The sequence below is a fragment of the Notechis scutatus genome, chromosome 3 (assembly GCF_049901735.1).
Source record: "Notechis scutatus isolate UNSWTSFEM ecotype Mainland chromosome 3, rNotScu1.2, whole genome shotgun sequence".
Taxonomy (NCBI): Eukaryota; Metazoa; Chordata; class Lepidosauria; order Squamata; family Elapidae; genus Notechis; species Notechis scutatus.
In genome coordinates, this window is record NC_142011.1 from 57,449,799 (window position 1) to 57,477,344 (window position 27,546).

At 37.4% G+C, this 27,546-nt stretch overlaps 1 protein-coding gene across 3 annotated transcripts in view; it reads left to right on the plus strand.

Annotated features, from left to right (window-relative positions):
* Window positions 1-1,353: 1,353 nt before the first annotated feature.
* RNF220 (ring finger protein 220) overlaps window positions 1,354-27,546 on the plus strand; it is a 305,518-nt gene continuing 279,325 nt past the window's right edge. For all 3 annotated transcript variants that reach the window (XM_026665743.2, XM_087960155.1, XM_087960156.1), the window contains exons 1-2: window positions 1,354-1,459; window positions 7,786-8,527. In XM_026665743.2, coding sequence (XP_026521528.1) covers window positions 7,903-8,527 — 625 coding nt within the window. In that variant the 5' untranslated portion in view covers window positions 1,354-1,459; window positions 7,786-7,902. The remainder of the gene's footprint in view (window positions 1,460-7,785; window positions 8,528-27,546) is intronic.

The window sequence follows — 27,546 nt, forward strand, 5'->3', positions numbered from 1 at the left end:
TAGGGATTACAGGTTAATTACCCACTTGACTCATCTCCCAACTCAGCCAGTCTCTCCTACATCATCAGTCTATATCTCTGTTCTTCTTGAATTCCTGATTGTTGGGTTGGAAGAAATCTAAAGGTCATTTGGTTCAATTTTTCTATATGGGATGAACTTCATTTTCCACAGTAGTTGGAGATACTAGCAGTTGAAATCCTATTTATCTGGAAAGCATCAGGTTGAAGAAAGCTATTTAGCCCATTTGGTTTGGAAATGCCATCTGGAATACATGAAAAATGACCCAGTGTAGTAGTAAATATAAATTGTTGCTAATTCTATAAGATCAGTGTACAAACAATTCTCTGTTAACATTATTATCAGTGTTTTCTCAAATGATATTGCAGTTGTGAATTTGCTAGGGAATAAATGTAATTGTAGTCAGTGGATCTTATTTCAAAGTCCTTGTGCTTAACATATTGTCATGATAATCTTTTACAGCTTAAATGTTGTTCCATACTGCACATTACACAGTACATTACACTTACTGGAATATTTGGATATTGTGTTAATGAAAACAGTTAAGATAAAGCCAACTTAGAGGGGTATTTGAACTTCGGGAGATTTAAGCAACAATTTAAGTTTAAACAACTTAAATACTGTATGGGAAAAGTATTGCTAACAAGGGATGGGCTCAGCAGATAATTTTCAACCATGCATATTTTGCCTACACTAACAATACTTTGTCGTTACAAGTCAATTTAAGCATCACATGGGGGAAATGTCCTTATTTCTAAAGCTGTTAATGGAGGGAAAAGCGGATGAGAATCAATTTTAAATTGAAGGACAGCTTAAAGGAAGGACAGCGCCCACTTAGCTATTTCCTGCGAAAGGAGCCTTGGTTCTAGATAGAATATAGTTACACCGAACTTAAAAAGTGTAGGAAACATGTGAACCTTAGGCAGAGACCCTTTCCCGTCACCCTTCTTGTAGTCAAACTTTTATCCACCGGCCCGAGTCCGGGAGGGCAACTCATCCCTGAGCAGCTGTGCTTTCCAGCTGTGGACTCCATTTCCCAAGCTTCCTCCCTGCCCTAATGTATTCCGTTCTCAGGCCGGCTCTGTATCTCTCTCAATGTGTGTGTGTATATGTGTGTGTGCGCGAGTGCGGGTGTGTTTGCGAGCGAGCGAGGGAGCGATCGAGCGCGCGCGTGTGTGTGTGCGTGTGAGCGGCTAGGAATCCCTGAGAGAGTGGAGGCTCATTCACTGATTAGAGGCTGCTTCGAGCGGCAGCGCTGCGCCTTCCCTGGCTCTCAGCAGCCGCCGTGTCAGGCTCTCGCTCACTCCCATGCTGGCCGAAAGCGCTTACACACGCGCGCCGGGCTTAGTGCGTCCAGCTTTCCTCCCCACGCACCTCTCAGAACCCTGCCTTCCCCAACCCGGAATCAAAGGGGGACGCCGCCTTCTGAGAAATTTGCACGGTAAGCATCTTGAAATTACGGGGGAGGGAGGGAGGGGGTGCTGATAGAAAGTCGGGGACCGGTGCATTCGTCGGGAGGGGTGGGTGGGTTCCATAGGTGCGTGTATCTTAACTTTTCAGCGGTCGATCGCCGGAGTTTCGATTCAATCCTCTTACCCTGGTACTTAAGAGGGATTCTGCAAAATTCAAGGCAGTAATGTTTGGAACAGTCAAACTTTGCAAGTCAAGTTTGTCTCTTATTTCGCTCCGTTCTCCAGAACAAAGTTTTCAGGCAAGCCATTGCTTATCGGATCTTGGGGGTGGAAATGTTGGAAGGGGTGTGTGGGTTTCTGTCTGTGTGTTGTGGGGGAATATATGTGGGGAGTGGAATCTTAATGAGTATGCATTTAAAAATCAAATCAGTGGGGTGCTCCCTCCCCTCGGAAGCCTAGCCCTGATCCCAGAACTCTCCTCCTTCCTGTCCTGCTCTTTATTTTCCTGGGGAGGAAGGAGGTGGGTAATAGTACACACAGGAGGGGGTGGGATCAGATGCCGGAGTTGAATTCTTGCAAAATCCAACAGAAAACAGCGCGTTCCCAATTAGCGCCAACAACATTTAGATGTTTTATTTATTTTTTAAGGGAGGCGGCAATACCACCACATGGAGGTATTTCCCGACTTTCGCAGGTCTCAAGGTCTCCTGATGCAACAAAGCAGTTTCCCCAAACAAAACCAAGCGGGAGGGGCACCTTAGGGGAAGAACGAATTAATAATTATTAATAATTTTAAATAAATCCTAATGGTTTGGTTTTTTTTTCCATTTAGCTACCTCTCGCGTAACAATCGGCACCGTCTCCCCAAACGCTTTCAGTTTTACTGTAGGACGGGCGCGCATTTGAACTTTGATTATTGGCAATTAACCAATAGCCATTAAGGACTTGTCCCTATTTTGGTCCCAGTTCTTTTTCGTTGCGATAATTGCGGCGTACGTCAGATACTTAAAATTTGGATGAAAGGTTGAAGTTTCGAAAAAACAACTTCCTTTCTTTCAAAGAATTTCACACGCCCGGATTTCTCCAAGAGACAAAGTCTTAGTCGCTTTGCCTGTTTTTGCAGGTTTGTTTGTTTGTTTGTTTTTTTCCTGCAAGAAACAGCGAAAGGCGGTGTTGTGGTGTAGGGTGAGAGCCGTGGTGGCTACAGCGAGCAAATCGCAAACTCATTTGGAAGCCGTGGAAGGAGGGAAATGGGGAAAAGGGAAAACGAACAGTTTGGATTCCTGGAGTAAAAACTTAATGCGCCTTTAAAGCTCAGAAGCTAAAAAGCCTCGAGGTTTTGGTGGAATACAGCCGCCGTCGCAAGAAAGAGGCAGGAAAGTCAGCACAGAGGTCGCAAGGAAGGGGAAATAATTCCTCACCTTGTAGATCGAAATGCATAAAAACCATCTGCTTGAGCACAATGAAATCATTAGGCAGTGACCAATTCAGGAGTTGCGTTGAATGCTTTCGCCTTCCAGACAGGAAATGTGCAGAGAAGGGATTGTTGCAATAAATTCAAACAACTCGAGTCATCCGCACGGTTGATGGGCTTTGGTAGTTTTAAAAAGAAAATAAACCCTGAACCGAATATAGAAATCGGGACAGAGGGAAGATATCCTCCCCCGCACTTGTTTCCTGGAAGGGACGAAAATTTCGTTTTCTTTGCAATGCGCTGAACTGGTTTTGTCCTGAAGTTTACAGGCGCAAAGCAGTTGAGATTTCTGGTTATTAAAAAGAAAAACCAAAAACCAACGACCGGGCACGGCAGGGTGAATTTATTAAAAGGAATTCCTTTTGATTTCCTGTATCTCCCAGATACACTTCTGGGACACTTCTCTTTTTCTTTTTTTTAGTGAAATGGGAAGATCGGAAGCTTCCTTTTTAATTCTCTTGTTCAAAACTATATAAATCAGTTGCATTCTTTCGTGCTAAGGCTAATAACCTGGAAAAGACACCTGTTTTAATTTGCACTGGAAAAAGTAAGATAAAAGTGGGATTTTTTTTCCCCTGCTGAAATTTGAATGACGCTTTTATTTTATTTCTGTTGATAACTAGGGATTGGGAAGATGGTTAGATAAAAAGCCCAATCAGTTATATATATATATATATTATTTACATACATACATACAATTGATCAGGAAAGCAGTTTTGAGTAGTTGCCCCCACCCCACACCCATTAAGCTCTGAGAAAACTTAAGAATTTTCTGTATCTACTTTGGAGACGGGCTGGAGAAAGATCCCGATTGTTGACAGGTCAGAGCAGTAGAGAATCTTTACTTTTTTTCATTCATACCTTTTTTATGAACTTTGATTTTTTTGGAAAGGGTTTTTGTAAAGTTGGCAAACAATGGTTGTATTATATAGCCTTGGGAAGAAAAATCTCTGTACATTTACATTGCTTTTTCCTCTGCCAAAGCCTGGTACCTTAATTTTCTCTCAAGGTTTTCTTTTCTCTTTTTCCTGAAATAACAAGTTTTCTGCAGGAAAAGAGACTCCCCCCAGAAATTGGAGCGAATCAAAGCAGCTGCTTTTCTGTTACATCTGGGGACTCGATTTTCTATTATATTTTTAAAAATAGTTATTCATACTTTTGTGGTGGCCTGCGTTTCAAACCACAGAGATTCTTATTTTTATTCTACCCTGTCTTCTCCAGCTCTCCCCCCCACCTTTTTACAAGTTGTTTGCATTCTTTTTGTACTTATCTTTAGAACTCTCAGTCTCCCAGATATTTAATGGCAAGATATGCCAACCTGTAGAATTCCTTAATTTAAGATGGGAATTTTTTTCTTTGTACTGTCAGGTACCGTATTTGTTGGAAATTTATTAGGAGGAAATCCAGTTTAGTTTAATGCATAACACATATGAACACTTTAATTCCCCAAGAGCTGGAATGGTTGCTTTGTAAAGATTAGGATTTTTTTAACCACAAACATATTTTCAAATTCCTGTTTGTAAAATTATGTGATTAAGAAGCACTAAGAGACCCAACCTTGTAGTATCTAAAGGTACCCTCCAAATATCTTTTTGAGGCTTGTGCTTTTTATGAAAAATAAAGTTAGTTTTAATGTTTGACAATAAGCAGAAAAAAAATATCATAGATCTGTATTGTGTCATTTTAATTCCAAACATTTTAAAATAGCCAAAAATTATAAAAGTCTAATATCATCAACATAGAATACCTCTTTTAATTAAGAATTTAAAAGCAATTTATTACATTAAAAACTCTGGTTGTTTGTCTTCTCTAAATATATTTTAGGCTACCACCTGTAGTTTAAGACGACCTTTTTAAAAACTCATTTATATACAGTAAACTGATACAGTTTACTGTATATAAATGATTAGAATGATGCGTCATAGTTTTGCTTCCTTTAAAAAATTGCTAGTTGCACCTGACATACTAAATTTCATTCTAAGTTTAGATGTTTATGATATTGTTTCTGTTTTCACATTGATGCAGTTTGTACTTTTAAAAGATGCAGATGGGTGGGTGGCCTTATGTTCAAATATTTTTATCCATCAACTTGAAAACTTGTAAATGTAGGAAATCGGAATATAGGCTTCAGAGGGTTGTCTAACGGAGATAACCAATGGACAGTTATATGTAGCTTCATAGATTTATCTCCACCCCCTTGGCCACCTCCACTCCTTTAGTTAATTTAACAAAGACTTTTTGCAATCTGTTTGGAGTTTGTCTGATGCCATGGAATAGTATCTGCTGATTTATTTGGTTGCTTTTCGATTTCTGTCGCTAGACTGTCTTTTCTCTTCCTTTCAGCGAGGATGTCAGCTGTTATTACTTCCTATTGATCCCTTTGCAAAGTGAGAAGTGAACTAAAATTAATGTCAATTCCACTGCTCGGATCAATAGCTGGAGTTATTTTAATCTGGATTTGCACAGGATGCTAAATTAAAAAAAATCAGCATAGAGGCAAAAAGTAACAGTTACTTACTTAGTCTGTACCCACTCACTTCTGTTCACCAAAATATTTTTTCAGGCTCATTATCCTGCAATCCATATTTTTTTAATTAAGCAGGCCAGTTAGTTTTCTTATTTTGGGTTCCATATTTAAAAACCAATGACATTTTGACTTTGGGAGTGCATTAACGATAGATTTTCATTATGACTAGTCTTGCCGCAGCTTCATCCATATGTGCTTCTAATGATGGCAGTGATTGGGAATAATAGCATGGGATGAGGTGATGACAGAAGGTATGTAATAGACAAGGGGAAAATGAAAAGTATGCAGGAGTTTTTTAAAATACAATTCAGTTTGAACTATTATTAAAATATGTTGATTTATTGTCAAATGAAAAAGATAGCCGGAACGATTTACACTATTCTGTAAGGAGTGTTAAGTATCATTTCCATTAAATACATTTAATGTAAGCAGGAATAGTGGCATTAGTGATACATTCTTCACCCTCTTTCATTTCCTTGGAGATTGTGATTATCATATGTCAGTTCAGATAATGTTTCCTTCCCTAGGTAAATTATGTATACATTTTTGCTTTAAAATTAAAGAAATATTCAGATTTCCGATAACCTTTTACCATTATTGTAGCTTTTGATTTTATATTGGATTATTTGTTATCTTTAAACATCTCATTGTTCAGAAAGATCAACCAAAATAATGCTGATTAGTTTACTCTTGTCATGTCTACACCCACAGCTAAAACTCAGATGAAAGTTATTAAAGATGTGAAAGTGATTCAAAAATGTTAATGAAATACTTCTAATCTTTTAGCACTGATTTGTATAAGAAAGGAAGTCAATGCAGTAGATGATGTCAGTCCATTTTCACACTACTATACTGTCAAACTTCTGGATACAGGATAGAAGAAAAGGAAATGTTATTTCTGCACTGCATGAAGGATGTAGCAAGCATTCCATAGAGTTTGTTAACCTAGGCTTGCCATTCAGATAATACAAAAGCCACTCCATTAGAAATGGGATCCTTTTAGTAAGTTTTATTTGCTAGGCCTGACCTTCTGGAACAAACAGACACATTTTGTACTGCTTTTTTATTATATGATTTTTTTGAGTGCTGTAAGACTAGTATATTGTTTTAAAGTAAGCCTTTGTATATTAAAGTGAAGTGAATTCTAGCATACTTCATGGCTGGGGCAGAAATTTAAAAAGAAACAAAAGGGATGCTAATGTTATTATAATAGGGGAATGAGTTTTCAAACCTAAATAGGATTAGAAGCAAAGATTGTTAATACATAGGCACATAAAGGAAGTATACATACACAGAGAGAGAACATGAGATGTATTTTCTTGTACTCTGCAAGTAATTTTAAAAGAGTGTGTGTGTATGTATGTATGTATGTATGTATATGTATAATTATCCTCTAAATCTTAATGGAATATTGAGGGCAGTTTACAAATCTAGTTAAGCATGAGCACATTAGGAAGTAAAACTACTGATCCATTTTGTACTGTCCTCAAACTAAAAGGCAGATGCTTCGAAGAGATCAGATGGCACAGCCACTAATTACAATTTCAAATATTATCAGGGACGCCAAGGACTTATTGATGTCGTTATTGTTTTCTTTGTAAAAAATGGAAGAATAGCTTAAATGTATGATTCAGACATATTATTTATTCTCCCTTCATCACTAAGGATAATGGAAAATCCAAAACATGATACATATCTGCACAATTGGAATATATTCCCCTACTGCATCTATTTCATATTTTTGTATATTCATGAAGTATATACATTTTCATTTATAATTTTTGAATAATGTATTCATTTATTTTATTGATATTTTCAGATGTTGTAGTCATAGGTTTACATATTCCAAGAATATTTGGTTCCAGTATTTTTGTCTGGCAGGAATAATATATGTTTAATTTGTCACTAGAGATAGTTACTGCACTCTTGTTCAAATCATTCAACCCCCACTTCAACATGTGGCTTGATCTGAATCTGCACTGGTCCGTTATCCTTCTGTAGGGCAGAAGAGGAGGATAGCAAGGCCAGAGTAGGTGGCATTATCAGCATAAGACACAGATTCTGTTGGCTTTTAGGTCTTCTGTGCCACATTTTATCTACCTTGGGTGGACTGTCTCTTGAATCTTAAGTTTAATGCTAAAGCTGTAAAAAAAAAAGGAGGAAGACTTGTACAGACCCTTAGAGGGAGTCAGAGACACTTCTAGTAACATGTGAACTTGCTTATTGGCTTTCTAAAAGAACAGTACGTGGAAAGTTGGCTTAGTCTTTTACAATTTTCTTGCTATATTAACAACTGCCAGCTGTTAATTCAACTTTCTGTGTTTTTCTTCTTTTCCCCTTCTTTGTCTTTTCAGTTTTGGAATGGTGATAAGGATTCGGTGAGATCTCTCAGCTGTACATCCAGACATCGCTTTGTTTTCCATCCAGGGAAGACCATTTCCCTTGTGGCCCTGTCAAGAAAAGAGACTCCAATGGACTTACACCGGGCAGCTTTCAAGATGGAAAACTCCTCCTACCTTCCCAATCCTTTGGCATCTCCAGCCTTGATGGTCCTGGCTTCCACTGCTGAAGCCAGCCGTGATGCTTCCATCCCCTGCCAACAGCCCAGGCCCTTTGGGGTCCCTGTGTCAGTGGACAAGGATGTGCACATCCCGTTCACCAATGGCTCCTATACTTTTGCCTCTATGTATCACCGACAAGGTGGGGTGCCTGGAGCATTCACCAACCGTGATTTTCCACCTTCATTACTGCATCTACATCCTCAGTTTGCGCCCCCTAATCTGGACTGTACCCCAATCAGCATGCTGAACCATAGTGGTGTTGGGGCCTTCCGTCCCTTTGCCTCCACTGAGGACCGGGAGAGTTATCAGTCGGCTTTTACACCTGCCAAGCGCCTGAAGAACTGTCATGATACCGACTCTCCCCACCTTCGCTTCTCAGATGCTGATGGCAAGGAGTATGAATTTGGAGCCCAGCTTCCATCTGGCTCTCCCGGCTCCCTCAAAATTGATGATACTGGAAAAAAGATCTTTGCTGTCTCTGGCCTCATTTCAGACCGGGAGACTTCATCTAGTCCAGAGGACCGAAATGATAGATGTAAGTACCTTAGCTTTGTTTAACTCGGCTATTAAACCCTCAACAGGTAATGCTTCTGAATGCTTGAGGTTTCTAAAGAGGCCAAACTATATATGGCCTTATTTTCCTTTAAATATTAGTGAATTGCAGAGGAAGAGATCTAGACAAAATAATTTTTCTTTTCTGCTAGATTGGAGTTCCAACTAGCAGAAAAACTGCCAACCTTCCAGAAAGAGGGAAACTTTCTGTAGGAGGGGGTCTGACTCTACATTTATTTCAGGAAACTCAGTTTTTGAAGATAGTGAGCTTTATTTTCTACCTCTGTCCTTATGTAATTGATGCCAGTTGTAACAAAATACAGTTCTTTTACCCTGATATTAGTGTAAAACATGTTTCTTTTTAATTAGACTTGACTTCAGTAAACTAATCTAACTTCTGTTGTTAAAACAGAGAAATTAAGACATATCATAAGTTCACGCAGGGTGAACTTCTTGCACTAATATACAATAATTTTCTGTAATACCCTCTAAAAGTGCAAAAGTAGAATTCCAGAAGTGAAAATATTTCACAGACTAAGCTAAGCTGAACCCAATTCATCTAAGATCTACTGGAGCATTCCTCTCTCCAAGTAATCCCTTCTTTATTAAATGCCGTGAGTTACCTCATTAGGGGAAAGTAGATCAAGAAGTACTTATCTAATATATTGATGATAAGGCAGTGTTCGAGTCAGGCTGGTTTCTTCCAATTTCAAAGCATACTGTAGTTTAGATGTTAAGCTAGTTTGCCCTCCCTTGCTTCCCATTAGTTCCTTCTGTAGTTTCTCACACTGCTTTGTCCCTTTTCTTCCATTTTTTGAAGAAGTGATAAGATGGAGAGAAAAAAATAAGGATTTCCAGCCCCTTTTGAAAAAACATTGGAGCACTCCCTGGTTCCCTGTTGGATACCATTTTTCTTCTTTTTCTTTATGACACCAAGGAGAGTAATAGAGACATAGTTCCACTCTCTCCCTGTCTGTGCTGCTTCCTCAGGCTGTCTCCTTGAATTAGGCACTGTGTTAACTTCCCAGTGCTACGAGGCATCTGCCAAAAGCCTCCGCACCTTGTCAATAAAAGTCACCATAAAGTCAACCTGCTTTATAAATCCATCGCTCGTTGGTTCTGAAATATGCTATGAGTTTGTCTTTTATGTCAGTGTTTGTGTGGAATGCTTCCTCAAAGACAAAACTACATGTTGCACTTAAGGCTTATGAGCTTTTTCCGTAGTGTGGCTTAGTTGAGTGAGAACCACCTAAATGTTCTTGTCTTTGATGTTTGAGATAATAAATGTGTGTGTGTGTGTGTGTGTGTGCGTGCGTGTGTATGTGTATGAAAAGGTGGGGGAAATAATAATAAAGTTTGAAAGGTAAGAAAAGATAGATTTGCCCTGAGTAAAGATGTTTTATAATTTAAAACAGTATGCATTACTAATGTAAATATAACAATTTACAAATATGAAATTAATGCAGATTATGCATATTGGAAGTCATGTTCAAAATGCTGGCTCTGTCAATTAAATATATTTAGAGTGCATTAATTGCTTCATCTTGCTAACTGCTCCTGTTAAATAGTGGAATAAATGAACAAATATTTTATGAACTCACTGAACAGTGTTTAGAAAGTGATTGACTCAGAGGTAAACATGTGTTTAAATGTGGACACAGTTCAGAAGAATTAGGGTTTTTCTAGTGGTTTTTCTATACAAATATTTTCATGAATTCTCAGATAATGTTTGGAGGAACCACATAAAACATATTTAAAGGATGAAGGAGATATATAGACTTTTACAAACAAAAGTAAAAAATATTTTACAAATAGGTTTTTGTATCTTAACCTTCCAGTCTGTTCATTCTTGATATTTCCTTTCTTTGCTATGAAAAATAAATTCGGTTTCAACAAAAACAGACCAAAAGTGGCTTCCTACCAGCCTGCCCAGGTAAAATATAAAATAGGTTTTACACTTAGCAATGATTAGGTTAAGTGTTGGGGTTGAATATTGACTTCATCTAGTTAAAGCTTTATGTTAACAATCATGAGTTTTAAAGACATTTTATTATTTATCTGTAAAAATATGCACGTATCTTTATCTGAGGAGCAACAAACCTGGTTATATGTAATTATGACCTTCAAATACCCTTGGCATGTTTAGGTCTTTTTTCATAGAACATATATTCTTGGATATTTCAGAATCATGAACAAGAAAACTACATAACTCATGTGTGAAAGATTATTTGTTGATAGTTTCTAGTATGAGGCTGAGGATGGAGATAGATTTCTGATGATTCTACTGTTCTAAATGGAACCAGAGGAATTCACGCATATTCATATGAATGAAAATGTGGCATATTGGTTTTTATAAATTCCTAGCTATTTAGCCCTTTCAAATGTGTCTCAATTTTTTAAAATACATATAACATATATAAACCTCTCTGTGAAATAAGGTTTCTTTTTTCCAACTGTCTACAATACTTTTTAGAGAAACAATTATATAGACAAACTGATGTGCAAAATTGTATTAATGGAGCTAGTAAAAATCATTGCATTAGCAAACCTTATGTCTCCAAGAGGCGCTCTGCAAAATATTTTGGCTGTTTATTTGCAGTCTTCCATATACTGAAATGGGATCAGACTGCATGATGTGTGAATAACTTCAATCACAACACATAACATTCTTTGTCTGGCACCAGCAGACTCTATTCTTTGTTTGTTTCTTATAATTTTGAACTTGGCATTTTCACTCACTGCTCTATTTGTTTTTAATAAAAAATAATACAAATCAGCAAGCTTAGAACTTGTGGAAACTGTGGGAGGTATTTGTTTTGTTTTAAAAAAACAAGGAATGCCATCCAAAGCTAATGGAATTTAATGAAGGGCAAAGTGTATCACTATACAAGTATAGATACAGGCATCTCATTTTATTAGTAAGATACTAAGAACAATACTGTATGTCTACATTCTCTGGAGACAAGAGTCTTATCTCTGTTAATTAGTCGTGTAAATCTAGATTGATTCCCTACCCATGTGAGAAGTTATTTAAGATTTACATTGGTCAGTCAACATTGCTTTGAGTACTGCCTTCTGGATATGTTTTGATCTTTTAAAAAATGGCGTAATATATTGAGTTGAACCATAGCTGTTGTGGATTTTATATTTACAGATTTTACATTTTATATATACAAAAGTTTACCCAAAATTAGTGACAACGTTGGAAGTGCATTGTGAATATATGTAAAGCTTAATTTTACAATCTGCCTCTCAGAATATTTCAGTGCATCAGTATATGGTAAATATTCTCCTTCCCTGTGTTCCGGAAAAGAATCCACAGGAGTTCTCCACAAAAGCCTTGAAGAATAAAGAATTTGTTTATGAAGATAAATATTTTATCCAGGTATCTATGTTTATATGTTCACTGAGTGTTAATCACATGGGGGAAGATGGTTTACACTCCATGTGTAGTACAGAGGCATCTGCAGATACATTCTATTGGATTCTTAAAATAGTGATTTGACCTTAATATCCAGGTACAATAGATTTAAACATTATCTCTGTGTAACAGATCAGTGTAACTTTTAAAAAACAGTTTCTTTATCTTCTAATTCCTACTGATGGCCTTGTAGACTAATAATCAGAGTGTGTCCTTTCAGGAGAGAAAAGTGGAGAGACCTTAACAACAGCTGGATCACGTACACCAAAATGTACCACTGGCAAAAGCACTGTTCTTCTTTCTGTTAATGGGATCTTCAAAATTTATTACCTTATGCATGAATCTTCCCCAACCTCATGCTCCCCATCCCCAATGAACTGGCACTGTAAGGGCCTTGGCCTTTATTTTGAGCCTACATATTGTGCTTATTTGAACTGTTCCCTCCCCTTTATTGCACTTATTCAAGTTTGGTTTATTGTGGATGAAACACTGTATGTTAGATATTTTTGCAATTTTTCTTCTTACAATTTATCAGCAGCAGTTTCTTTTATAATGTCCCATAATGAAATGGTCAGTTTAAGACTGTTAGGGGTGGTGGAAAAACTCTGTCTCCTTATTCTTACTTCAATTTTTCTTACAGTTTTATATCACAGAAGACATTCAATTTTTTATTAGGCCTCGGTATTTGGATTGGTTTTGGAAATCACTTCAATAATCAATGGAAATATTTAAGAAAGTCAAAGTGCTGTTGAGTTTAAGTTCCAAGTAGCAACAACAATAATGTATTAATACAATAATGTATTAATTTCTGGTTTTTCTTTTCTCTTAGCATATTAGACAACTGACTCAAGCGTCATCTTAGCTCTGGCTACCTCAGTAGAGCAGAGGCTGACCAGGTGTTTACACTAGGGTCTAAAGTAAGGTGGGGGTGTATTCCAATCATCCAACACTCAAAATGTATGCATTGTTTGCTTGTTTTACAGTTACATGCTGAGGAACTCTTTTTTTAAATAATTTATGCCGTACTTGAGGGTTGTTAAAAGAAGAAAAGTAAAACCATCTTTTAAAAAGGTATTAGACATGATCTAATATCAGGTCTTTTTTTAAAACATAGTAGAAAGGTATCCTATGGAAATGGCTGTATCTCTAATAGAATGGCTAAATGCATATCTGTGGTGAATTTTAAATGTAGAAAATTAGTTCTACCTCTCAAGAAAAGAATCTGTGTGATGGGCCATATTTTAGTAAGGAAGTGTAAACTACATTTTCTCGGGTTGTCAGAGTCCTTTCCTTCTGCATTGTGGCCACCCATCCCCTCAGCAAACTGTTGCTGAACCTCCTTGCCATTTTGCTCTGTTTAATTGTGATGTTGGCATAAAGAAAGGCTTGGGCCGTTAACGTGGCGGAGAGTTGGGTGTGAGCTGCTCCAGTGCTGCCGGCTGCAGGACCATCTGGCCTGGCTCGCCTCCTCAGGTCTCCAGCTTCCCTTTCTCTTTATGTGTGCCGAGGCTGCCTTGCACACTTGGAATGCCTAATCACCATGGTGAGAGGATGGGCCTTGCCTTCTGCCCCTTCCCATCAATTGTCATGCAGAACTGATCCAGAGGACCGTTGTCTTTGCGGCAGCCCGCTTGCCTGGCCATGGCTGGCCCTTGGCATAAGGATGGCTTTTAATTGATCATTTGTGGGGGAGGGCAGGGGTGGTTTCAGACTCTCAATGTTTCCCAACACAATCTCTGCTGCACGGCCAGATTTCTCATTTGTTTGGGAAACGCTGGTGATTTAGCTTTTACTCCCCCGCCTTCCCGATTTCCTTTTAGGCTCCGCTTATTGCTGTTTTATGGGGAACTCTGAGGGCTTGTAACAGTGACTCCGAGGAGCACTGAGCAAGATATAAACATTGTGTTTATCTTCTCACAACTGGGAAGGGGGCACATACGGACACTAAATATTTATTGTCCTTCCTTCCACTGTGTGTTTGTATTTGTATTTGCATGAATAATTATGGATTTATTATCTTTGGGCAAGATGAACTCTTAATCCAGCCACTTTCTTCAACCCTAAGAGCATATCTTAAAACCTAGGGAGAAGGAACTTGTTTGAACAGTAAAGTTCAAACTTAGCTTGGCTGGCATCATCTATTAGAAGACCTAATTTTTTTTGTATTGTACAAAAGAAATTTCTTAGGCTTACAGAGCATTATATTATATTGCTTTTGTGGTTTATGCTGTTTTGTGTATTTTTTTTTTTGTCTCAGTTTCTTTTTATTCAAAAGTAGGAATACTGGGCCCTGATATTGGTTAGCAGGACCAGTCTTACAATTAAGAGTGAGGAGATCTGCCTCAGGTAATATGTCTTTTAAAAGTATGTTCAAAAAATAAAAAAAATTAAACTATTTTATTTCATTTTGATAAAATCACCAGTTTGATTTTTTTCCCCTTTTGGGCATTGAACATCTTTGGTATTTTGTGTTATGACATTGTTATTACCATGTTAATTTTGGAAAAAATATGAGCTGCTACAAATTTATAAACAAATAAGTTAATATGCAAGGCCTCAATTTAGAGCTCTGTAGTATTATTTTTACATAAAATAACGTAATAATCTCTAACAACAGTTCATAGAAATCATGGAATTTTTGTATTTGTTTATCTTCAAATACTAGCACTATTAAACATTATAAATTCTAAAGTAGAAAATCTTTGTAAAATAACTGGTTGAATAAAATGAAACACAGCACTGCTGAGAAATAGCTGACCAAGCAGTAACCAAGTAATTATTACCCTAATTATTACTATTTTAGGGAATTCAGATCATTTCCCTCAAAGTAGGATTTCTCTTGTGAGGATATCACACTTTCTCAGGGTTGTCAGAAATGTAGAGCATCAGTTACAATGTTGAATTCTATAGAATATATTTGCATGACAATCCAAGTTGCATTCCTAATGACAACTAATCATTTCCATTTGAAAATATCCAGATTGCCATACATTCTGTCGCAAGGGTGTTTTCCATCCATCTACTACAAGATGGTATAATGCTGTGTTCCTTGTAGTAGAGCTGAAATTGATGGTGTAGCAGCCCTGAAAATCCTGCTGTGTTAATATTTGTGGGTTGGTTTATTGCCACACAATGATCCAATATATAACATTATATAATAGAATATATAATATTCTATATAATAAAACTCTATGTATGTTTACTGATTGGATAGTTTTGTGCATTATCACAAATATCCAAAGGTATGGAGAAAGTGGTTGTCTTGGGTATGACCAAGTAATTATTACCCTAATTATTATACCCCATTTATAATTATACCCCATTTATAATTTTAATTAACCTCAAAATGGTGGTCATAATATATACCTAAATGGCTGGATGACTCCTTCAAATATTATGCTTTTGACCTTTGACCTCTTGGTGTTTGTCATGAGCTAAACAAGTATTTGAAATTTACAGAGGAAAAAATGATAAGAGTTAGATAAGAGTTAGACATCAGCTACGCCTTCCCATTTCTTTCCCTTAAACTACTTTTTTTTTCCCATTAAAAATGACGGCAACCTTTCCAAAGGTTTACTAATGAAACTTTTCTAGTCCAATCTTCTTTCATTTATGCTTCTCTCATCATACTCTTTGAGATTCTGATTCTGTTCTCTTAAGGTTCAGAATTGAAACAGAGAAAGCTATTATTTAGTGCTTATCACTAGTAAAATTATTTTTAGCAAATCAGGCCTTTCCCTCCATCGTCCTGTCTATCTTTAGTGAATTGGGGGATAAGTTTGATGGGGTGAACAGTTTATCTTGAAACAGATTCTAACATAAAAAGTATTTAATCCCAATTATCATTTTTCTCTCACTATGTTTAACAAATATTATGACATCTTTTATATTTACACATATGAATGTTTTATACCATTTCTCTGTTAAAACTCTGCATAGCAAGAACAAAACAGTCATTAAAATTGTATGACTTTTTTTCCATACTCCTCTATTTCTCTACTAACAAAATACAGAGTGAGTCTTAATAAAATTTTACTTCATACATTATTTTTGGTGCGTTGTAGTGGACAGTATGATTTATTATAAATATTAGAAATTAATACATAATACATGTATGCGGAGGATTTGATTAAGCTCAACAATTGGCTCTTGTTGGATTGACTAAACCTGCTTAATGCATACAAGGTAATGAAGCGTAAGTCATTAGAGAGATGATATGACATTTAGGGTACAGTGCTAATGTTGTTTACTTTGGGAAGTAAGCTACATTGAAAATTGTGTTATACATGTCATAGAATCATGCTATAAATGTTTTTGAGGTTTAAAAAATGAAAATAATTTTCCAATTAGCGCTATTCCCGGTGAAACTAGGAAGTTATCACATTTTCTTATTTTATGTTTCTACTCTTCACTGTATGTATGTTTGTTGATATCCTAGTTAATGAATTTCCTTCTCTCTTATTTAGAAAGAATAGTCACGAAAGTTTTTCATAGCCATATTATATTAACTCCTCTTTTGAATTGCTGAATTATTCCTTCTGTGTGAAACTTACGTCATTACAACTGGATATTCTCTATGAAAGAAAATGCTGCATCAAGCGTGTCTGCTAATCATGGTAATATATCTAACTTGCAGAGATTGCTGTCTATGAGCAATAGAAATTCCGTAAGAATTGTGACTTGTTCTTATTGCTTCTTCATATTGCTTCCCTTTTCAGTGGTGAAATATGTATGGTATTTACTGTAGAAAATTGGTTATTGCTTAAATAAGGAATATCTTAACTAACAGCCCTGTAAGTTTGTTAATTTGTCATATCAAGATTTATTAAAATGAACACTTTGTATATTCTGAATGATCCTCCATCTGTATAATTACTTAAATGACTTTGTAGCAAGATTTTGGCCCTGTTTTAATTATATGAAAGATAACAAGCAATATAAAATAATAATTGATTCTTTAGAATTTATTCTGGAATATTGTGCTAAACCTGAAGGATTAGTGGAGTCACTGAACATTTGAGAGAGGATAGAGTAAGGAATTAGGCTACTTGTGTATTGACTTTTTCATATATGTTAAAAACTAAAAGTATTGATACAGCATATTAAAAAACCAAAGCTTTCAGAAATATGCCCTGTACTATTTTTGAAAACAGGACAATATTATACTGTTTTATAATCTGAAATACATATTATATATCCTGTTAAAGAGTTTACATTGAAATGTTATATTTCTAGCAACTAGATTTTGAATTACAGATAATAGAATCAAAGAGTTGAATGAGTGAGTCATATAGTATGACTCATTGCATTAAGTATTCCTAGCAGGTTGCCAACAACTTTCCATCCAGAGGTTCATATTATAGGATGTCTTTATAGCTTGGAGTTTCCTACTGACCATTGTGTTAACAGCGTCTTTATTTTGTTAATGGCTTAATCTGAATCTAGAACAGCTCATGGCCTCACCTGAGTTGGTTCTTCAAGCTGGACAGGGGCAGTGTCCCTAACAATTGAAACATTGGGAATAAGAGACATTTTTGTCATTGCATCTAATAAATTAAAGTTTAAGAAAGCCCTCTCAACTGGTTCATACTAAACATTAAAATGTACTTTATTCTGACTTACTAGATTGTAAGAAGTCAAGAGTCAGAATAATATTTAATACAGATAATCCTTGACTTACAACTATTCATTTAATGACTGTTCAAAGTTACAACCGCACTGAAAAAAAGAATTTACAACCCATCCACACACATGCAACCATCATAGCAACCGCACAGTCACAGGATAACAATTGGAGTGCTTGGCAACCAGCATGTGTTTACAATAGTTGCAGCATTCCAGGATTATGTGATCTCCATTTGCTACCTTCCCGGTGTGCTTCTGACAAGCAAAGTCAACAGGGGAAGCTGGAGTCGCTTAGCAACTGCAGGATTCACAACAACTGCAAAGATTCGCTTAATAACCATGGCAAAAAAGGTTGTAAAATTGGGTGCAACTCAACAACTTGCCTTGCTGAGAAATGGAAATTCTGGTCCATTTGTGGTCATAAATTGAGGACGACCTCTATGTGGGAATAATCATGTTAACTGCATGTAAATTTAAAATATTTTTGGGCCAGTTTTTTAAATTTAGTCCCTTTCATACTGGTTAAAAATATAAGGTTTATTGTTCTTTGTGTTACGAAGTGTTCTGTCGTTTATTACTGAGAAAGAACATGGTCATTTCAGTTATTTACATCCATGACATTTTTTTGGGGGGGGTCCATCTGTAGAAGAAGTGGTCATTTTCTTCTATAGTAACATACTTAAATGGAATCTGTACATTCTCTTTTCCCAGAATCTGGTTGTGGAATGAACTTGGCAAAAATAAGTAAGAAGTAGGAACATTAGTTAGACAGTGGGTTGTAAATAGAATATTTCAGCAAAAAATGAGTTACCATATTTTTCGCACCTGACCATAAGACACAGCTAGGTTTAGAGGAGGAAAACAAGAAAAAAAGTCAGGCTGAGCCTGAGAGGATCACAGATAGGTGTCCTCTCATGTGCCAGCTCTGCCTATTGACTCCACTGCGGAAAAGAGACAGAAGAGGCGGGCAGTGAGAAAGACAGAAGAGGCGGAGTTCAGCACTGTAAAAAGGACCCTGTGGCGGCGGCCCAGCTGCTATTCACCAAAGGACCGGCATCGACACACAGACATTTCCAGCCACTTTGGAGGAAAAAAAGTGTGTCTTATATGTAAAAGTGTGAAAAATATGATATATTGTAATCGAGTATATGTTCAAATGTAGAGTTAAAGTATGTTTGAATCTCCCTGGAAAATAAATGTATTTTCTTCCATTTTACACTTTGAAGCTGGGTACAGTACAGTATATTGGTATTACACTACCTTAATATGAACATATAAATATGACGTGGCAGAAGCTCTGGGATCCAAAATAAAATAAAAATTAATCCATAGGGAATATCAGAAGTAATGAATGATTGCTAAGAATGGCTTATTGATTTCATTAAAAAATTAAGGACATTTTAGAGAGGAAAAACGTTTCTGAATAATAAAAAGTCTGTGCTTGTGTATATTCTCTTTTAAATACCTTCCTTTTACAGACTTAATGTTATAAAAATCAATTTTGTCTTTCTTCATCTTGTCGTTGAAATTTTGTGGCCTGATTGCTTACTAATGTTCATTTCTGCTTTGTAAAAAAGAATGAAATCTAATATATTTTATCTACTTATGTTTTTTTTAGTTTTGTTCAAGCTTTTACTTCAGACTATCCTCCGAGCTTCTGTTTTGAAATTTAAAACAAAGGAGAAAAAATTGAGACACTTTTTTTGTTTACTACATACACGACAAGGCTGACAGAATCGTAATCATGTTTAATTGCATTTACTATAACAGAACTGAGAGAATATTTTATACATTAGAAACTAGCATCAGTTTTTAAGTTGATCATAAAACACAAAACGTAATTTTCTTTTTCTTCTACTTTGCACAATCTAGGCTTCAGAATAAAAAATAAACACCCAGAAAACAGATTCCAGAAATTTTTCTAAGTCTTCTTACAACAGCAATACAAATGGAATAAATAAAATTGTAAAAAACTTTTAAGATATGAATATAAATAGACTATATTGCTTTGTAATTTACACTGTTACATAGGTGTGGTGTACAGGTAGTCCTCAATTTACATCCACAATTGAACCCAAAATTTCTGTTGTTAAAGAAGATAGTTGTTAAGCGAGTTTTGCTCCATTTTATGACCTTTCTTGCTACAGTTGTTAAGTGAATCACTGCAATTAAATTAGTAACACACTTGTTAAGTGAATCTGGCTTTCCCATTGAGTTTGCTTGTCAGAAAAGTCACAAGGTAATCACATGACCCCAAGACACTGCAACTGTCATAAATATGAACCAGCTGCCAAATATACACATTTTGATCACATGACTATGGGAATGCTGCATGGTGGTTGTAAGTATGTAAAGCAGTCATCACTTTTTTCAGTGCTGTTGTAACTTCAGATGGCCATTAAATGAATGGTTGTAATGCTAAACTTCAAAGTTTTATGCTTACTGACATTTTAGAGAGTCTTAAGTGATTTTAAGAGTACTACTGTAGGCTAATTTTTACAAAATTTGGAATTGAGAGAAGCTGTGGCTTTGCAAATTAAATGACTGGCTACATTAGGGCTGTCAAACTTGCGGCCCAGATGTTGTCACGCGCTGGCCATGCCCATGCCCGGTTTAGCAAAGGGGGAAAAAGTCATGATACATTACATAATGCCGCTGTGACAACACGAGTTTGACACCCCTGGGCTACATGGAATATTGGCTCTGGTAACAGTAACAAAGTTGAATTTCAAGGAGTATTTGCAGAATAAAGCTGGAAATGTGAGGAATGTGCTGCACTTTTGGAAACAGAAGTATTGAATTTCTTCCCCCTAGCATAAAGATATCTATCCCTCGCTCCTACCAGTCCGTGTAATGGGCTGCATTAATTTCCTTCTACACACTGAAATATCAGTTGGCTAGTCAGGTTCTTTCTGGGAATCATGGCTGACTGATTAGTAGGCCAAACTGAACCTGATCGGAGGCTGCATGGGCAATTAGTCCTTTGCTAGGAATCTGTCTGAGATGTGGAGTCCTTTCTGTTTCATTTGCTTTCACACATCTGTTTCAACATACAGCACAGCCTTGGCCTTCAGTCAGTAGAAATGTCTGGTTTTGCTTCTGATATGACTTCTGTAGATTTTGGTGATGTTTGTTCTTTGGATTCAGTCTCTTGTTTTGATACTCTCATCAGCTTTTTAATACTCCCTACTCCCCTACAGATAGATGTGTGGGTATCTGCGTGGTATGTGTGAGAAAGATTACCTTCCATTTTCTCTACATCATTAAGAAGAATCACATTTTCCTGCATTTAATAGAATATCAATATTAAAATATTTACATATTATATCATAAGAGCTTGATAGAATGGAGTATAATAGGTGCTGTGAGAGAATGGCTTTATGAGGGGAACCCTTTTAATTTTAATGCTTCATATTTTGGCTTACCTCTTACTCTCGGCACGTATTTTTCTTATGTCTGGCTTCCAACTTACATTCTCTCCCTCTCAGTTGTCCAAAACACATACATTCACACTGCATTTATATCATTTTATGTTCCTTTCTCCCTTACTGAATTGGTCTGCAGTCTTTGTAACTGTTCCTGTGGTTTTCCACAGTCCTTTTCTGGTTTTCCATCTCCTCCTCCCACTTCCTCAAGGATCCACATCAGCAGAAGCATCTTCTTTTTCTGCATTTTATTAGGTCATCTTACAATTCCAAATAAAGGGTAGCCATTGTAAATAAACACCTTTCTATGCTGTGCTTTGCCATTAATTTTCTCAATTTTCTTTTGAGGCTTTGCATGCTTCCTAGCTGCCTAGTTTTTGGAGGCCTTGGCTTCCTCTGTCAACATTATGCTTCTGAGGACACAACATGTTCTTCTGGATTGGAAACAACTGGCTGGCAGAAGCTTAACTTGTGGAATGTGGCAATGAAAATTGCAGTAAGTATTCTACAAAGAGCGACTATTGTCAGTTGTTACACGTTTATCAGCTTCATTCTGTAACCACCAGCAGAAGCCATATAGTTGATAAAGTAGGAAGTGCAAAGTAAAGAAAAAACAGAGATGGAGGCCAAATAAGGCAAATAATCAATGTGGAATCAACAGTGGAGAGGGCACAGGGAGAAGGATAAAAACCAGTAAGGCAAGGATGGGCTGCAGGGTGATATTGGGATTCTTAGAGAAGGGGGAAGGGCTGACTCTGAATCAAGTGGTTTATCACTTGGCTACAGTGGAGACGAGTCTAGAATACCTTTCATTCTGCCTTCCTTGAGTCAGAACAAAAACAGCAAAGGATAGAGGTTCCGCCCAAAATACAAATTGCATAGTAGTGATTATTCAAAAATTAACACACTATAAACCATTTATAAGATGGTTAGTAACTATTATAAGAGTCAAAAGAACAATTTCAGCCAGTTGGTGTCGTGGTCAAAGTGCTGGCCTTGTTAGGAGACTGAGTTCAAATCCCATTTTGGGAAGATAAGCTGGGTGACTGGGCTAGTCACACTCAGCCCAACCCACTTCACAGGATGGTGGTTGTGGGGGAAATGGAAAGGGGAAGGAGTATTATATATATTCACTGTCTTGAGTTACTTATAAAGTAATAAACATGGGATAAAAGTCTTAATACATTTAATATACAAGATCAAAGAAGACAGGAGCATTCTAAGGCAGGGGTGTCAAATTGGTGGCCCAGAGGCATCATGCGCAGGCCACGTTCATCCCAGCTTCATGAATGGGGAAAACATGAAACATCATGTGATGGCAACGTGATGCAGTGAGTTTGACACCTGTGTTCTTGGGGAAAGTTACTGTGCTTTTATCTTTGTAGCTCAGAATAGGCATTTCAGTCGGGATAGCACATACAGTTTTGCTTTCTCGGGCAGAAGTCTTGCTTCATGGCACATAATAGAAGTGAGTGGGAATATTTCTGCAAAAAATCATTTGAAGTTTACTTGAAGTGGTGTTTCTAAAGCCCACTTCTGAATTCTCAGCAGGTGCCTAGGTACATTTTTACATACTTAAAATAGTCTAATTTTGATATGCAGGGAAGTCAGAATAAGGCTAAAATGTTGTTTCTTCAATATCAGAATATGTGAGAAAACTATTCTTGAACAAGCTAATTAACCTTATGGTAGTGATGACTTATATGGTAAGTTATAAGTAACTAAGAGGAAATAGTATGTGAGTTTTAAAGATTTATAAAGTCCACTGTAGGCAGAACATTTTCATGAAAGCAATAATTATTAAAAACATCTCTGAAAAATGGATTCTAATTTAATTAACACAGAGAAACTATTCCACATGGTAAGCAATTTACAGCGACTTATAGAAACATGCCTATGTCATATTATGACATTATTCCACATGGTAAGCAATTTACAGCGACTTATAGAAACATGCCTATGTCATATTATCTATATGTCATGTAGATCCTTAATCACAGTTGGTGGGTTTCTTATGATAGTGTTGTAAGAATTGGAAACAACTGCTGTTTCCAGTTAGAACAAATCAAAACACAAAACTTCCATGACAAAATCATCTAAAAATGTTTGATTTTCAAGTAGTAGTCATTTATTTATAATTATTAAACTTCTGTGCTGCCCATCTTGCCAAAGAGATTCATGGTGGGCTCAAGGGAGGCTGCACATGAGATTAGGTTATTACAATCTATCATGCTTACAACCTAACATTTAATAAAAGCATGATTTACATTCTGTTCCATATGAGATGTCTGTGTTTTGTTTCTGTGGAGCTCTGACAAAACTGAAAGATATAATTCATTTCTTGAACATTTTTATGTATTTAAAAGATTTATATGGATGCCCATATCATAAAATAACTGGGTAGCTAATAACAAATGAATAACAACCCTGTTATGTCACCAAGTGTTATAATGATCACATTGCAAAACCACAAATGGTGGTCTCACTTCCCGCTCCTTACCCAGCACTTCAGAGAAGAACCAGGCCTTAAGGGCCATCTGGAAGGCAAGGAGAGTAAGAACTGTCTATTCCTCCTGGAGGAAGGTATTCTACAGAGTAAGCACAGCTTGGAGGGGGCTTGGTTCCTGGATCTTATCAGATAACAATAGACCAACCTGTGGAACAGGTAGATGTTTTCAGGGAAAGGGTCCTGCAGATAACTTGGCCCAGTGCCAGATAGGGCTTTAACATGATAACAGATACCTTGAATTGCACCCAGAGAAAATGGGAATAAGAACATGAATGTCCTCTTAAATACTGTGAAGATAGGGGCCCAATTAGCCTCTTAAGAAAAACACTCCTAAAGGAAGGGGAGGGATCCAAACAGAAAATGGTCAGTTCTGAGCTTGCCCTCTAGATTTTCTGTTAGATGGGAGCTCTCTGTGTGTTTATATTGAGTCGGCAATTTCCATTGAAGTAGACTTGGCAGTAATCAAGTTCCAAGCATACAGGGTTCTGTGGGTAATCCGCAGCACCTTCAACTGTACCTAGAAAAAATGATGACCAGTGCATCTCTTGTAATAAAAGTAATATGGTTGTAACAGATTTGACCTGCTAATAAGTGGGTAGCCATTTTTATACCAGTTTTTTTAACCCAAGGTGGACCACATATTTTGCTTGAGAAACTGTCACAGTTAGTGCCTATAAACTGAAAGGCCACAATGAAGTTGGGCAAAGCTCTTCCTGACCCCAGCCTCTCTCAGCTTTCTCAGTAGGAGTTAAAGATTTCAGGTATACCCCTAGATAGAGCACAGCCCCAGAGTCAAAGCTGGAATCAGTGTGCTGCTACTCCCATTTTGCTTGAATTAGACATTAACCTGCTTTTCTCTATCCCAGATATTGTAGGCTTCCAGGCGCTGAGCCAAATTCTATTCTGTGTCTCCCAACTGACCCATGTTGAAGATACCCAACTGAGTATAATATGCTTATTAATTAATTTTTGTAGATGTTAAACAAAATATAGGTAATCCTTGACTTAGGACCACAATTGGGACCAGAATTCTGGTTGTAGGTCATTACAGTTGTAACTTGAGGCTCCCATATGACTGGACCTGATTTTATGATTTTGTTTTTTGCAGTCATAAAGCAAATAGTCTTTAAATGAATCCATGGTCATTAAATCATCACCATGGCCATAAGTGCAAACCCTTTCCTCTGAATTGGGGATTTTGCCAGAAACTGGCAAAAAAGCCACATATTGTAGTCACATATTGGCACCAGTCATAAAGACAACTTGACTGCCAAATACCTGAAATGCAGTCATGTGGGTGGTGGTGGTGGCATTTAGAAAGGCCAGAAACACTGACAGAGTACGTGTTCTGGGCCTATCTTGTAATTTTGAACTGTTCCCCAACCTTTCAGGCGTTGTGGCGGGGAGAGGATTCTGTGCACACGGTTGGCAAGTGTGTGTGTGTGTCTGCAGATCAATTTGCAGGAGCAGCAGGTATGTGCGGCAGCTGCTCGCAAAAGTGGGATGTGGGTGTACTCACCCACCGTTTCTGCAGCCCAGTTGCAAGCAGCTCATGGCCCACTAATCGGCCGTGGCCCAGGGGTCAGGGACCCCTACGTTAAGCAACTGATTGTAACGAGCTCTAGGGCAACGTGTATTGTAATAACGCATAATGCCAATGGAGAATTGGTTCCTTAGAAAAGAGTGGAACCAAATGGTGCTCTCTCTCTCTCCCTTCTAACCCTCAAGAATCTAGGAGAATGTAATGATCGAGGATATCAAAAGCTGCTGATGGATCCAGCATGCTTCTCCCTTCTGTGTCCTGTCCTGGGGCATTCATGAGAGGGAACAGTATGACTTCTTTCCCCTGCCCAGGCATGAATCGAGGGATGGGAATCTACCAGTTTGGACCGGTTCGAGCGAACCGGATATTAAAGTTACAGGTGGTTCGCCGAACCAGTATTTCAACCAACTGGCTGGCCCCTTCCCTCCCAGGAGTCTCCACGCGGCCCATTTTTGATGGAGGATCTGCATGGAGGTTCTGGGAGGGGGAAAAACGGGCCTTCTGGAAGTCCAGAAATGGGCCTGTTTCCGGCTTCTGGAGGGCCTCCAGAGCCCAGGGGAGGCTGTTTTTGCCCTGCCAGAGGCCACCTCTGGACCCTCTGGAGGCCCATCGGAAGCTGGAAACAGGAAGTTCCGGTAGGCCACGCCCACCCAGCAACTGGGCAGCGAACCGGTTGCTGGGATTTTTGAATCCCAGCCCTGCATGAACTGGATACCAAAATTGAAACAGATGCCGTTACAGTAATTCATCTTCTTCTGAACCCTTTGTAGGTGGTAGCCTATACGTTCACAGCATTGTTTCCTAAAAAAAGGAGACTGAAAACTGGCAGTTGATAACAAAACGGGAGTGCTTTGCATTGCCATCTTCAGGAATGCTTTCCCCCTTTTAAGGTAGTTTACAGACCTGACATTTCCAGGTTGCCTCCCACTCAAGTACAAATCAACTCTGATTCTATGTAGCTTGTTTTGAAATTGGCCAAAGATAGTTTGGTACTTGTAATGGATCTTCCAAGCAAGTGGCTTAATTATGGGCATATAGTCATTTTACATTTTTGGAGATGAAAATTACCATATATGCAGTTTTCATACAGATTTAATTCCTTGTTTTGGTTTAGTTTCATTTGGTCTAGTAGTCCAAGCGTATTACATCTCATTTCTGCTTTGGCTGATGAAATATGACAATAAAATGTGTGTGATCAATATTTCTGAGAAAGTCCTCGAGATGCTCTGAGCATAATGAGACAGCTGGACATTGGATCATGATTTAGCCTGCAGCCTACCTGCCAATTATATCACAGGATCTACTAGGGTTTCTCTGGAGCATTTTCCATTTTTGCCTATTATCTTCCTTCATGCTTCCGAACATGATCAGCGAAGCATGCTAATTTTCTAGCAGAAGTGTTGTCATAATTAGGCAGCTTGTTGGAGAGTTTATGGTACTTAACCAGATGTGAAAAGGCTGGTCCCTTGGTCCTGACTTGCTCATAGGGGCTTCTGCCAGCTGCCTTGTCACTGATGTTAAGGCTGCTCTGTGTGGCCTGCCAAGCCTGTTTCTTCACTATCTACTTCTGGGTTTTTATGCTAAACATCCTTTTGAAACCTGCAAAAGGCGTAGGGCAGGGTCTTTGTAATTAAACTAGTTTAGGACATATGTCTTGGTGGCAAATACCTGCAGCAGAAATGTAGATGTATGTATGTTATGAATGGAGTATTCATCTGCCAGGTTTGGCTGAGGTTCATTAGGAGTATTGTCTTTTTAGGATAATGTTCATAGTTAGAATGATGACAGTAAATGTAATTATCATGATGTGGCTTGATTGTATGAGATCCTTATTACAGAGCAGTTATTGTTTAGAAGTTGAATGTTGTTTTGGCAAACAGACAGCTATCTTTGTGACAATGTGAACTGACCACAGGAAAGGACTAGTTGTACAAGTACGAGGAGAATTCTATATTTATTTTGGAAATCGACTCAAAAATGTTCTGTTAAGATGTAGTGGTAAATTGCAACCTCAGTTTTTATACCTTTTGTTCCAACAGTGAGAAACTAATTATGGCACAGAATCTGTATATATGCCCAAATATTTAAGAATTATTTGTCCCTAGAGACAAATAAAGAGCCAAAAATATTAGGATGTTGACTCAGAAGTTGTTATCATGAATATACTATTTCCTAAAACATATAATTACTCTTTGTATGCCCATTCTAAGATAGTTTAAGAATGACAATATATAATGAATTTCTTCCAATTCCATAGAGCCTGTGGATGGTTTGAGTTCAAATAGCTGCCTTTATGAATTATACTCTAGGATTAAATGCTGATATATCATTATTTGTGTCTGAAAGGACCCTTGTAAGACTGTAGATAGAATATGGAGAAAAATACCACATTGCATCAATTAAAACAGTTCCTTTCAGCCCCACATGTATTTACTGAAAATAGAAACTCTTGTTTTGCAGGGAATTTCTGCAAATCATG